The sequence below is a fragment of the Lepidochelys olivacea genome, assembly GCF_965140295.1.
Source record: "Lepidochelys olivacea isolate rLepOli2 genome assembly, chromosome: 9".
Classification (NCBI taxonomy): Eukaryota; Metazoa; Chordata; order Testudines; family Cheloniidae; genus Lepidochelys; species Lepidochelys olivacea.
The window spans coordinates 27834131-27847872 of NC_140419.1; the positions used below are offsets into that span (position 1 = coordinate 27834131).

The 13742-nt window shown below is 42.4% G+C and overlaps 2 protein-coding genes across 5 annotated transcripts in view; one reads left to right on the forward strand and one right to left on the reverse strand.

Moving 5' to 3' along the window:
• Positions 1-10228, reverse strand: part of EIF2A (eukaryotic translation initiation factor 2A) — a 31921-nt gene extending 21693 nt beyond the window's left edge. For 2 of the 4 annotated variants that reach the window (XM_084640056.1, XM_084640059.1), the window contains exons 1-3: positions 10019-10228; positions 967-1036; positions 481-555 (exon numbers count right to left, since the gene is read on the reverse strand). In XM_084640056.1, the coding sequence (XP_084496182.1) occupies positions 481-555; positions 967-1036; positions 10019-10046 (173 nt within the window). In that variant the 5' untranslated portion in view covers positions 10047-10228. Of the gene's footprint in view, positions 1-480; positions 556-966; positions 1037-2382; positions 3017-6218; positions 6240-10018 lie in introns of those variants that run through there. The other 2 variants (XM_084640058.1, XM_084640057.1) reach the window with 2 other exon arrangements.
• Positions 10229-10345: 117 nt separating this feature from the next.
• SERP1 (stress associated endoplasmic reticulum protein 1) lies at positions 10346-13497 on the forward strand. The gene is made up of 3 exons (XM_084640061.1): positions 10346-10610; positions 10859-10934; positions 11987-13497. The coding sequence occupies exons 1-3, from the start codon at positions 10527-10529 to the stop codon at positions 12025-12027; spliced, it is 201 nt and encodes a 66-aa protein (XP_084496187.1). The 5' UTR covers positions 10346-10526; the 3' UTR covers positions 12028-13497.
• The last annotated feature ends 245 nt before the right edge of the window (positions 13498-13742 follow it).

Genomic DNA, 13742 nt, shown 5'->3' on the forward strand with positions numbered 1-13742 from the left:
ACTACCTTGTATTGTACTGAAAATTCCACATTTGGTGGACAATCAAGTAGTTCCAAGCATTCTGAGCACCCAGAATATTTTCAAAATAATAAGACCATATACAATCATTTCCTTCTCTTGTTTTTAAAGAATTTAGCCTAGAAATCATGCTGCAACCCTATTATGCTGAAGGTCCTGGGATGAGTCCCAGAACTGGGAATTGGATATTTTTTACTGGGCAATGTGAACAGAAACAATATCACCCCCTGATAAAAGAGCATCCAAATTCCATGGTGATGGGTGCCCTATACATGTATGAAATCAATAATAAATAATTCATATGCTAATTTGAAAACAAAAACCTACCACTGCAACTGGAGTACAAAAAGTGCCTTTGTAGTGTTTTCATTTATAGCATTTATGTACATTCTAAAATATATATATATCCAGATCTCATAACATCAATTAAAGAAAATCATTCATAATAAAAGCGGCACTAACTTTTCTCCATTGCACCATGCAAAGAGAGTACCATCCTTACTGAAAGCAAAAACTTTGCAGTTTTTCCCGAAGTCCCTAAAAAAACATAACAAATACACATGAATAGTCAAATATATCACACAAAAGAGGTATCTCATAAAACAAGATGAAAAGCAATGTTACAACCAGTTTCCATGCTGCTTATAGAAATTACTGGGGAGTATTTATGTTATAACAGAGATAACAAAATCAGTCTGTGTAATTATACTTACATGCTCGGGTGGGGCAATAGTCAACTAACAAATACAAATATTATGGTGCGTATACAAATGTAAAGCCCTCAAATACACCAATTTTCTAAGTTATTAACTTAGATTAAAATTAATTCATGATCAGACATTAGCACTCACTTTATGATTTTTTTCCAAATGAAAATTCTAGATGTATATTAAATATTTAGAAAAACAGTTTTATTTTCTGCAAAAGATGGAATGTTTAAAACAGTACCTTTGCAGTGTTGTATTCTCAGTAAAACTAGGTGGTCCAGTCACCATGTAGAATCCTTCAGATCCTCGCACTAGAAAAGAAAAGTTAAATAAACTATTACTCACTTTAAATTGGAAAAAGGTCTGAAGCTAGCTAACTTATCAATGTTGAGACTGATATTAAGATGGTGTCAGCAAAGAAAGTCAGGCTGACATGAGACAAGGTTTGGTCCACTGTGAAATCTGAATTTGAAAACTAAACTCTAAACAGAGCAAGTAAGAAATAAATATTGGTAGAAAATGGAATGTGAATTCTGCAATGTGCTGCCTTGTTTCAGCTATTATAGCCTGGCAACAAAGTAGAACAGACATCCAGATTCATTCCCAAACTATCCATTAGGAAGGACTTTGTAGTGTATAATAATAATAATAATAATAAAAAAAAAAATCAGATTAGCTGACTTTCCAGAATCATTCCAAATTTGTTACTGAAGTCACAAAACAAATGTAAAGTGACAACACTTAAAGTCAAGTCTGGTATCCCATGATATTAGAAATGCATAAGCAGTAGTTAAATATTATGTGTTTTCATAGGATATTAAAGATAGTAGGGGTTTTTTTGGTAAGTGTGGCAACTTTACATTTGTTTTGTGATTTCACCAACAAACCTGGAATTCTGACATTGTCACAGCAGTACATACATAGCATGGGAATAAATCTACACAGACACACCCCTAGGGCCCCGACCATGGGTATTCTTTCTGCTACCCAAGATCCATAAATCGGGAAATCCTGGATGCCCCCATCATCTCAGGCATTGGCACTCTTTCAGCAGGATTATCTGGCTACTTGAACTCTCTCCGCAGACCCTACGCTACCAGCACATCTTCGAGACACCACCAACTTCTTGAGGAAACTACATTGGTGATTCCTGAAAAACACCATCCTGGCCACCATGGATGTAGAAGCTCTTTACGCCAACATTCCACAGGAGGATGGCCTACAAGCCATCAGGAACAGTATCCCTGATGAGGCCACAGCACACCTGGTGGCTGAGCTTTGTGACTTTGTTCTCACCCACAACCATTTCAGATTTGGGGACAACTTATATCTTCAAGTCAGCGGCATTGCTGTGGGTACCCGCATGGCCCCACAGTATGCCAACATTTTTATGGCTGAGTCAGAACAACGTTTCCTCAGCTCTCGTCCCCTAGAGCCCCTCCTCTACTTGCGCTACATTGATATCATCATCATATGGACCCACAGGAAGGAGGCCCTTGAAGAATTCCACCAGGATTTCAACAATTTCCACCCCACCATCAACCTCAGCCTGGACCAGTCCACACAAGAGATCCACTTCCTGGACACTACCGTGCAAATAAGTGATGGTCACATAATCACCACCCTATACCGGAAACCTACTGACCGCTATACTTACCTACATGCCTCCAGCTTCCATCCAGGACACATCACACGATCCATTGTCTACAGCCAAGCCCTAAAATACAACTGCATTTCCTCTAATCCCTCAGACAGAGACAAACACCTACAAGAGCTTTATCAGGCATTCTTAAAACTACAATACCCACCAGGGGAAGTGAGGAAACAGATTGACAGAGCAAGATGGGTACCCAGAAGTTACCAACTACAGGACATGCCCAACAAGGAAAACAACAGAACACCACTGGCCATCACGTACAGTCCCCAGCTAAAACCTCTCCAGCACATCAGCAGCGATCTACAACCTATCCTGGAAAACGATCCCTCACTCTCACACACCTTGAGAGGCAGGCTAGTCCTCGCTTACAGACAGCCCCTCAACCTGAATCAAATACTCACCAGCAACTACACACCACACCACAGAAACACTAATCCAGGAACCAATCCCTGTTACAAACCCCCCTGCCTACTCTGTCCCCATATCTACTCTAGCGACACCATCAGAGGACCCAACCACATCAGCCACGCCATCAGGGGCTCATTCACCTGCACATCTACTAATGTGATATATGCCACCATGTGCCAGCAATGCTCCTCTACCACGTACACTGGCCAAACTGGGCAGTCTCTTCGTAAAAGAATAAATGGACACAAATCAGACATTAGGAATGGTAACATACAAAAGCCAGTAGGAGAACACTTCAATCTCCCTGGACATTCAATAACAGATTTAAAAGTAGCCATCCTTCAACAAAAAAACTTAAAAGACAAACTGCAGAGCTACAACTCATTTGCAAACTTAACACCATTAATTTGGGCTTGAATAGGGTCTGGAGTGGCTGGCTCACTAAAAAAGCAATTTTCCCTCTCTTGGTATTGACACCTCCTCCTCAGTTATTGGGAGTGGACCACATCCACCCTGACTGAATTGGCCTTGTCAGCAGTGGTTCTTCACTTGTAAGGTAACTCCCTTCTCTTCACATGCCAGTATATTTATGCCTGTATCTGTAATTTTCACTCAGTGCATCTGAAGAAGTGGGGCTTTTTACCCATGAAAGTTTATGCCCAAATAAATCTGTTAGTCTTTAAGGTGCCACCAGACTCCTTGTTGTTTTTGTGGATACAGAGTAACATGGCTACCCCTCTGATACATAGCAGCACAGTTTGGATGATATATTTATTACCTAACTACTATAGCATCCCAAACCCAGAATGTACTAAATGCATAACAGGAAAATAAAGGGGCAGGTCTCTGCCCAGAGAAATATACAATTTGAATAAACTATGTATTGATCTATTTACTACAGATCAGCAGATATACTGACATTATGATCCTTTGGAAGTTTTTGAGACTGCTACATGGATCTTTCTCTCCTTCTTAGAAAAGAATTTAGATCTATAAATTAAAACTTTTAGTCTAGACTTTGCAAATTACACTTGGACTGGTCTACAATGAACAAGTTTAAAAAAATATAAAAAGAATAATTAAAACATATTCAGCACATCCAGACCTCTTCTAAATACATTTCCTTGAAAAGTTCTTTTCATCGGTTTAAACATTATTTATCTTTTGTAAATGGTTTGTCCCTTTTCAAGTATAGATTATTTCAGATAATAGACATTATAGTCTAGCACAGTTTGCAAATTACTACAAGATCAAATCATTGCCAGAGCTATCATGTATAAATGGCTTATCATGGTCTTCATAAAAATACCTTGCACTGCACTGCAAGCCCTATATCTTTGTGAACTTCCAAGTTGAAAATAATAAAAAGAATAGCAATCTTCCTCTTGTGGAGATCGAGAGAGCTAGGACAAATATTACCCCAACTCCTTTTTTAAAAAAATTACTGTATATTATTTTGATTATTTTTATAATAATTGAATTTATTCTGAGGAGAAAATAAGATTGTTACTTAATTTTTTAATTCTAAAGGTTAAAGATTAATCAAAAAGCAAAGATATTGCCTTAGTATATTCACATGAGTTGGCTACAACAGAATGAACAAAAATAACAAGTTTTGTGTTGCTTTTTAGTAGGTATCAAAACAAAATTTACTATAGGTTATCTGATAAGAGGCCCAATCCTTCTAGTTCTTCATACACTGATTTCAATGGAAGGTCCACATGCAGATGGTTTACAGAAGGGTCTGAAAGAAATATACACGGTAATATCTCTCAAAAGTTGGGAATAAAAAATTAGAATAATGTGTCTATGTCAGATTCTCTCATCAAATTCTAACATAAAAAGTTAAATCTGACCCTGTTCTAAAGGGGAAGTTGACAGCAATGAATTTAAATTAGAAACTAAAAATTGCAGAAAATTGATAAGGGAAGCAAAAGAACACAAGGAGAAACCTATGGCCTGTAAAATTAAAGACAACAAGAATGTGTTTTTGAAGTATATTAGGAACAAAAGGAACCCTAATACATAATGTTATTAGTTCTTTACTAGATGGATTTTGTAGAAGTCAATAATAATGAAGACAAGTCAGAAGTGTTCAATAAATATTTATGCTCAGTATTTGTGAAAAAGACAGATAATGTATTTAACTCATATGATGATGAAATACTTTCTATTCCAACAGTAACTAAGGAGGATGTTAAACAGCCACTGAAGTTAGACACCTTTAAATCGTCAGATCAGGATAACTTGCACCCAAGAATTTTCAAAAAATTGGCCAATGAGCTCTCTGAACTGTTAATGTTAATTTTTAATAAGTTTTGGAACACTTATGATGTTCCAGAAGGACTGGAAGCTAATGTTGTGCCATATTTTAAGAGATTAAACAGGATGACTTGAGTCACTGTAGGCCTGTCAGTCTGAATCTGATTCTAGGAAAAATAATGGAACAGTTTATATGGGTCTCAATTAATAAAGAATTTAAAGAGGGTATTCAAACTAATGCCAATCAATCTGGATTTATGGAAAATAAATCTGGCAAACTAATTTGATTTTTTTTTATGCAATTACAAGTTTGGTTAATAAAGATAATTCTGCTGATGTAATATAAGTAGATTTCTCTAAAACATGAGACCTGGTACTGCCATTTTGATTAGGAAACTAAAGCTAACAAAATCAACATGGCATGTATTAAAGGGATTAAAAATTAGCTATCTGATAGATTTCAAAATGTAACTGTAAATGAAAACTCCTGTTCAAGGAGGTTGTTTCCACTGGGATCCCACAGGAATAGTTTCTCAACCCTATGTTATTTAATATTTTTATCAATAACCTGGAGGAAAATATAAAATCATTACTCATAAAGTTTTCAGATAATACAAAAATTGTGGGACTGATAAAAAAAACAGAGGACAATTCACTGAAACAGAGTAGTGTGAATCACTTGCTAAGCGGGGTGCAAACAAAAAAATATGTTTTGGTGTGACTAAATATAAGGCCACACATCTGGAAACAAAAGTAGGCCAATACTAATGAAAACACTTGATCACAATGGATAATCAGAAGAATGTGAGCTTCCAGTGCAATGCTGTGGCTAGAAGGTCTGATGTGATTTTTAGATGTATAAATAAGGGAATATTGAGGAGGAATTGGGAGGTTACATTATCTCTGTATTTGGCACCGATACAATTGGTATTGGAATACAGTTCTGGTGTCCACACTTCAAGAATTATGTTGGAAAAATTGGAGAGAATTAAGAAAATGGTCTGAAAATTATTAAAGGACCGGAAAATTTACCTTATATTAAGAAACTCAAAGAAGCTCAATCTATGTAGCTTTATTAAAGAGATGCTTAAGGGGTGACTTGATTACAGTCTGAAAGCACTTTAACGGGGAACAGAAACTTGATAATAGATGTCTCTTCAACCTACCAATGAAAATGCGTGCAGCCCGCAGTTTGCCCACCACTGGACTAGATGATCACACTGGCTCCTTCTGGCCTTAAAAATAAGTAAGTCTGACTTGCAGTGAAAATCACTCACAAATATAGCAGTTCCTCAATGGTGTCTGAAGGAGTTAAAAAAAGTTCTACACATTTTCAATTATTTTATTTTGTTCTTCAAAAATTCTATTAATGGAATGATCTTATTTCCTCTATCATGCAGCATTTTAAAAAAAAGAATAGTTGTTAAAGTTTTTACATCTTATTAATATTTGATAGTCTCATTTTTCAAATCACTTTCAGACAAATATTTTTAAAAAAACCTTTAAAGGAAACTGAAAAACAACCCTTACTATGACATAATGGTCATATATATCAAATGGACAACCTGATATCAAGATCTTAACATCTAATTGTGTCTACACTAGCACGTTTGTCAATAAAATTTATACCACTAATGGGTGTGAAAAAAACTTCTCTCTGAGTGACACAAGTTACATTAACAGAAGCACTGGTGTGCACAGACCTATGTTGGCAGGAGGCGCTCTCCCACTGACATAGCTACCACAGCTCATTGGGGGTGGTTTAATTATGCCAACCTGGAGAGCTCTCTCCCATGGGCATAGAGCGGCTACATGGGAGATCTTAAAACAATACAGCTGCATTGGTACAGCAGTACATCTGTAAGGTCTCCAGTGTAGATGTGGCCTAAATCAGTGATATTTACTTCTGGGGGAATTCTGCACCACTGCGCATGCGCAGAATGTATGTCCCTCACAGAGTTCTTTATTTCCCTGCAGAAAAATGACTTTATGACATGGAAGCAAAGGGAAGCCACCAAAGCAGTCATGCAACCCTTCCCAGCAGTATGTTTTGGGTGCCCAAGGCAGCCGGCAGAGAGGTAAATCACTGTGGGGTGGGGTCAAAACTGGGAAAGACTTGGCTGGTGGCTCCTACCCTGTGCCAGGCTCAGTTCCTAGTCCCGCTGGGCTGGGGAAGATGGGACTTCCTCTTCCCCTGCACAGCATCGGAGCCGGGTCAGACTCACCCCCAGATTTCTCCACCAGCTATAGGAACTCTGCAAACTCCCATCCCCCCCCCGGCACTTCCTTCACCCATTGTTCCTCAGCTGCAGGGGGAGGGGGTCACCATACAGGGAGCTGCTCCCCCATCATCCGTCCAATTCCCATGCATCCAAACCCGCTCATACCCACCCCTCCCGCACCCAGAACCCCACATGAACGAGCCCCAACCAGCTGCACTTGGATCCCAACCCCACTGAGCCCCAGTCCCCCAGCACCTGGACACCCCCATCCCCAGCCCCTCATTGAGCTCTATCCCCCCCAAACCCAGACTACCCCTGCTGAGCCCCAACCACCTTCACCTGGACCCCCCCCCACAGAGTCCCATTCCCATTGCACCCAGAACCCCCAACAAGCCCCTGTGCATCCAGATCCTGCCCCCACTCCCGCCCCCAGATCACCCACCGACCTCTCCCATACCCAGATTGCCCCACACAGAAACCTTTCAACCCATACCAAGCCCCTCCACACTTGGATCCTGCCATGCTGAGCCTGCCTGCCCGCACCTGGCATGGAGGAGCAGGGCTCTGGGGTGTTTCTAGGGCAGGACCAGTCCTTGCACTGTATCAGGGTTGGGTGCAGCCTCACCACTGAGTTAGTGTCCGGGGGGGGGGGCGGGGAGACGCATAATGATCTCCTACCTCTGTGCAACCAGTGGCCTGTGCTCCCCAATGCCATGCTGGAGCCTCCACATTTATTTGACAACATTTGCAGAATTTTAAATATTGCGTGTAGAATTTTTAATTCTTTGACGCACAATGCCCTCCACTTTCTTGGCATTACTCTCAGAAAGAGTGAAGCACCTGTGCGAGGAGTGCTCCCTGTGCAACTTGACATTGTAAAGACCACAGGCAGTAGAGAACAGTGCAAGAGACAGAGCTGACAAGGGGGCAGAAAAATCTGAACAGTTGAAATCCCCTTTACATCCAAGCAGCCAGGAGCAAAAAGTGACTCCTCACTTCCAGAGGTGAGGAACAGAAGGAAAAATGCATTCCCTTCTTTCCAGGTAGCCTGGAGAGGTGGGAAAGAGAAAGACAGAAGATACTGTATTGAATGGAGTCTGAGCATACCACAACATGCAGTAAAGACAGTACTTACATGAGTCACCTTTTATGTAATGATTTCAGAACACTTTACCAACAATAAATGTAGACTCTCTGCATCCCAATGAGTTAGAGAAATATTTCCATTTACATATAGAAAAATTGAGGCACAGAGAAGTTATGTGGCTTGGCTATAGTTACAAAGAGTCAGTATCAGAAATGGGAATAGAAACTAGGTCTCCTGACTCCCCTACACAGTGTTCTAATCACCAGACCATGCTGCTTTCCTCTTAAACATGCTCTTTAGAATACTAATATTTAACGTGGGGAACCCGCTGAGAAACATTCTTGAACTAGCAAAGTACCATATTCTGCACCTGCCAGTGTTCCTAAATAATTTTAAGGCGTAGCCTGATGCAGAAAATAGCACAGTGGTCTAGTCCTGAGGTAACAAATAAATTGATCACTGGGCAGGTCTACATTCAAAAGTAAAGGTCAAAATGTTCTGGTTAAGAATTAACTATGAAACACCGTCCTAGCCATTGCAGCTTTCTGGTCAATAAGCAGCAGTGAGTCCCACAGAACCCCAAGGTTCTGATTAACAAGCACTGATCAAGCTCCTCCAGCTGAAGGAACAACTATCATTATCATCCATTTCTCCAGCGGAGTACTCTACTCCACCAGCACAATCTCAGTTTTAGCAGAGACAACAGAGTTCAGCTAACTCATCCAAATCCTGATTTCAGCTAAGCACTAAGTACACTGGGTCAATCCTATCCATCAAGTCTTATGAAATGCAGATACAGAGCTGGCTGTCATCCAAATACTGGAGATACCACAGCGCATACCTCCTCACTATCTCCCCTAGCAGCCTCACATATATAATGAAAACGAGGGCAGTACACTGGAATGCTCTGGAACTCCAAATCTGAAGGCCTGGCTACAGCATTATGCTCTGTATCCTATCAAAATGAATCGAAAGGAATTTAGCTATGTCAGAACTCCATACACTCCTACTAATAATTACAGCCACATTCTAGTTACCGCTCAAGGTAAATAGTATCAAAAGCAACTCCAGATCTAACAAAGTCACATGGGAAACTCCAGGTCTGTGTAATGTTGCACGCTGATGTAGCGCACCAAGTTAACAATACCACAGCCCCCCAAACACCAAAACTGCTTAGGCGCACCACCACGTGCGAACGGCACCCGTGTCACGCGAGAGTGTGGTGGGATCCCATTGGCAGGGCAGCTTGTACGGGCACGGCCCCCCTCCCTGCGTACTGAGGCGCCAGGCGGAGATGGAGCGTGTGACGCTCCACAGGGCAGAGACTCAACGGCACCAAGCGCAAACGGGCCATCGCAGCCCGCGCTCGAGAAACGTGCCGGGGCCACAGGGGACGCGAGGGCACGGGGGGGGGCAACCAACGCAGTGAGGCCTGGGGGAGGGAAGGAGCCGGGACACCGGGGCCAAAGCGGCAGGGAGACCATGGCCCGGCTGGGGAGGGTGCCGCTGACAGTAGAGTGGGAACAGGGCGGCGGGACAGGGTTTAGCAGCGCAGGATGACTGGGAAGTTCCCCGCAAGGGGAGCGGAGCAGGCGCTGCTCCTCCGAGCGACACCTGCTCCTATGCCGCTGGCCTTAGCCATTGGCACAGAACCCACCTGCCAAAAGCGGCGTGGAAGGCGCCATGTTGAGTCGGACGCAGAACTTCTCTTTCCGGGTCAAGGGTCACCGGCAGAGCCTCTAGAAAACACACGTCGCCCAGGTCTCCGATAGCGGGAACCGCCTCCTGGGCTACGTGGGTTTCTGTGGTCATGTGCTTCGAGGAAGTGCGCCTTCCTGCCTCAGATAGCCCCTCCGTTACCGTTGACCCGGAAGTAGTGGGGTAGGGCGAGCGGGTTGGACGCTCCGTGAGAGCGGAGACCTTTGCCCTTCCGGGTGGCCGCCGCCCCCCTTCCTCCCCGCGTTGCGTGTTTCCGCTGGGCGGGACGTCATCTCAGTGCTTACGCTGGCAGCGGTCTGGGAGAAGCGGGCGGCGTTGAGTGCCTGAGACCCCCCCAGCCCGGCACAGACTCGGCGGTTGAGTGGCCAGGCCGGGGCGGTCGCTTCTCTCACGTCCACAGAGCAGCGGGGAGGAGTAGCCCGGGCCCCCGGCGGCGCGGGGGGAAGATGGTGGCGAAGCAGCGGATCCGGATGGCGAACGAGAAGCACAGCAAGAACATCACCCAGCGGGGCAACGTCGCCAAGACCTCGGTACGGGCGGGGGCCCCTAGCCGTGCTCTGGCGGGCGGGGGCGGAGAGTGCCCCAGAGCGGGGCCGGGGGAGCGGGTAGGAGGACCCTGTAGGTGAACTGCTTTATTCCCTCTGGGATCTGGTGGGGACCTGGCAGGGCATGGGGAGCTGTGGGGACGGAGCATGTGGGTCAGTGCGCGCCCTCAGAGCCAGGGGGGGTTGGCTTGGTTGGAGGGGAGTTGGCCCTGATGCTGCTGCTCTCCCTGCAGAGAAACGCCCCCGAGGAGAAGGCATCCGTGGGGCCCTGGTTGTTGGCGCTGTTCATCTTTGTGGTTTGTGGCTCAGGTAAGCGTTGCATAGGGGTCACCTCATGCTGTGCCCCCTCCATACTTGAGAGGGAGGCCAGGCCTTTCCCTGCCTGTGAGCAGCGGGGCCAGAGTCCTCTTGGAACAACTCCCAGGCCTGTGGCTGTGCCCGCTCTTCCTCTGATCACTGGAGAAAGCCCAGCAGGTGACTGACCTTTCTTGGGGCAGGACTGAAAGGAGGTACTGATTAGTGTGCAGGTGAGATGGGTGTCCCAGGTGGTGTCACTCCTCACTGCCACCCCCTGGCAAGAGTTAAAGAGGAACTAATTTAAATGACAAATCTTGAAAGATGCAAAAAGCCACACATAGACTTACAGGTTTTCTGTGTAGTTACTGATCTTAACAAACACAGTGGTCATCTGGAAATGACTTTACTATATAAATGAGAAAGCTATAAAAAATATTTAAAACAACCTAACATTAGCAAGTTAGATGTGTATCTGCTAATCATATTAACTTTAGTGAGTACCTGTACACTGTGATTGGGAATATCTTGTTAGTAGTGCACCTGTTTTGAGCTTATCAACCTTAACCTTGCTCAAGGTATGGCATTCAGCCATGCAATTTGTATTATATAACAGAGTCTAAAGGATCAAGTAACAAATCACTCAAAGTAGGGTTTTTACACTTGTATCCTTTATTGCTTTAGCACTGTACTTAACAGGGTAAAGCAGAGTAACCAATCTTTAGTGCCTACTGTTGGTTCCTAGTAATATATCTATGATTAACTTTTTAGAGAAACTTCTCTTTTCACATTAGACAGTATTTTGTTTCTTCTTTGATCAGTCTCCTTTGCTGAAAAGATCCATATAAATAGGGGGAGCCTTAACTTTTAAGCCATTACGAATACAAAGGATATACCCTTTAAAGGGATCTCTGGCAGTTTTTTTCAAAATTGGCCATTTAAGAAAAAAACTTGCGTGTCTTCATGAATGTGTGCGATTGATGTGTCTGTTGATTCTTGCAAGTATTAACTATGATTTGTTTGGCCTATTTGGTAAGCATCACTTGTATTCATCTTTTCTTTTGCAGCTATCTTCCAAATTATTCAGAGTATCAGGATGGGCATGTGAAGGCGCTGACCTTAAACAAGTTATTTTCATCTTCCTGTGAATTACAATGAACTGTCATTCCTAATGTTTGATACCCTGGTCTGAAAACTTAATTCATGATACTGTCCTGCTCCAGAACGATTTTCCATATTGGCCATATGTCATTCCAGGTTCCTTCACAAGTCATTCCAAGTTTTCTAGTCAATACCACAGTGCCTTGAAAAGCACCACATGTATAAAGCAATAAAATTCTATTGTTGATCTACAATCGTGGACCTACTTATTTAGTGAAGTATACATTTTTTTTTCTGTAGATATGTTAAGTTGTATGCAGTGTAGGTATGTAGGAACTACTACATCTGTGTAAACACCAGTCTTGAGATCTGTTAACCCTATGTATAAATGGAACTGGTTTTATTTAAAATTGAGAAGTGGGGATTCTTTTAGTGGCTGTACTATGAATTTAAAGCACACTCAATTAAGCTGAGTGGGCTTTGTTGCATTACATTGCTTATCTAAATGGAACATCATGTGTAGCCATCACCTAGTTTTACTATAGCATGTGGCAGTGCATTAGCGCTTATAATGGTGGAACACCTTATTCCATGCCCCTTGCAAGACTATCCTCCTAAAACAAGTGTTTGTTAATGTAAAATCAGTAGGTTTTACTTGATGAGGCTGACTAAACATGACAAGGCAACAACTGCTTCGGGAATGCTTTAGTACTAACAAGTTAAGGCATAGCAGCTGTGATAAATGCTGCTGTTGGGACTGTCAGTGTTAAACTTTTGTTGGCAGCAGTGTATAACTTGGCTGTAAATACTTCTTGAACCACTCAACCATCATACACATGCCATTTACACGCACACAATACCTCCAAAGAGAAGTAACATGTTTTCATGTGAACCAAGCTACTGGGTCCAAACCTGCCTTTGTCTCTAGCACTTAAATATTTCCCCATCAAACACCCCAGCTGCATTCAAATAACCCTAAAAATCTGATTTGACTTCCTTGTGTATAAGACTGAAATTATCTTTGTGATGCAATGTATCACACCTAGTTTATTGCAGAAGTCTCTCAAAAGCGTAGGCTGTCAAACTACCTTTTGTAATAGCTAAGTCTAACTTAAAGGTGGAGTCGGTCTTCCATTGTGCACTTCTTTTGGGAAAATAAAGGTCTGTTTTTCCAGCATGTTTTTTGGGTAGAAGAAGGGGGTATTACTCAAATTTGGTTGCATTAAGAATTAACTAGAAAAATAAGCTATGCTACTTTCATAGGGATGTGTTACTAACCACCTAGTGGCAGATCCTCAGCTGCCTAAGTCCACTTGAAATCAGTGGGCTTATGACAGTTTATACAGCTGAGGATCTGCCCCATAGTTTAGCCAGACAAGTTATGTTCTCTGTCCTTGGAAATTGGTATAATTTGTAAATGAGAAAGTTTGTGTACAATTGCAGTACTATTTTAAATAAATTACTTTTAAAATGTGAATTGTCTCCCTTTTAAACTTGTAGGTGCTGACCATTCCAAACTAAATCTTCTGGTTTAATGGGAAAATTAGCTCCTAATTTTTTTTGTTAGAGTTGTCAATACCTTTCTATGGTATCACTCAGAATGAATTTAAATATCAATTTTGCTGCATTTTATGTTGTTCAACAGTTTATGCAAGCTTGATTAAATGAGATGTTAAGTTTTGGTTCAGTCCAGTGTGAATAATTTTTTTTATACTCTGCTGT

Coding starts and splice junctions, on each gene's coding strand:
- SERP1 (XM_084640061.1), top strand. CDS start 10,527: ATGGTGGCGAAGCAGCGGATCCGGATGGCGAACGAGAAGCACAGCAAG. Junction 10,611..10,858: donor GCAACGTCGCCAAGACCTCG/GTACGGGCGGGG, acceptor CTCTCCCTGCAG/AGAAACGCCCCCGAGGAGAA. Junction 10,935..11,986: donor CTTTGTGGTTTGTGGCTCAG/GTAAGCGTTGCA, acceptor TTTCTTTTGCAG/CTATCTTCCAAATTATTCAG.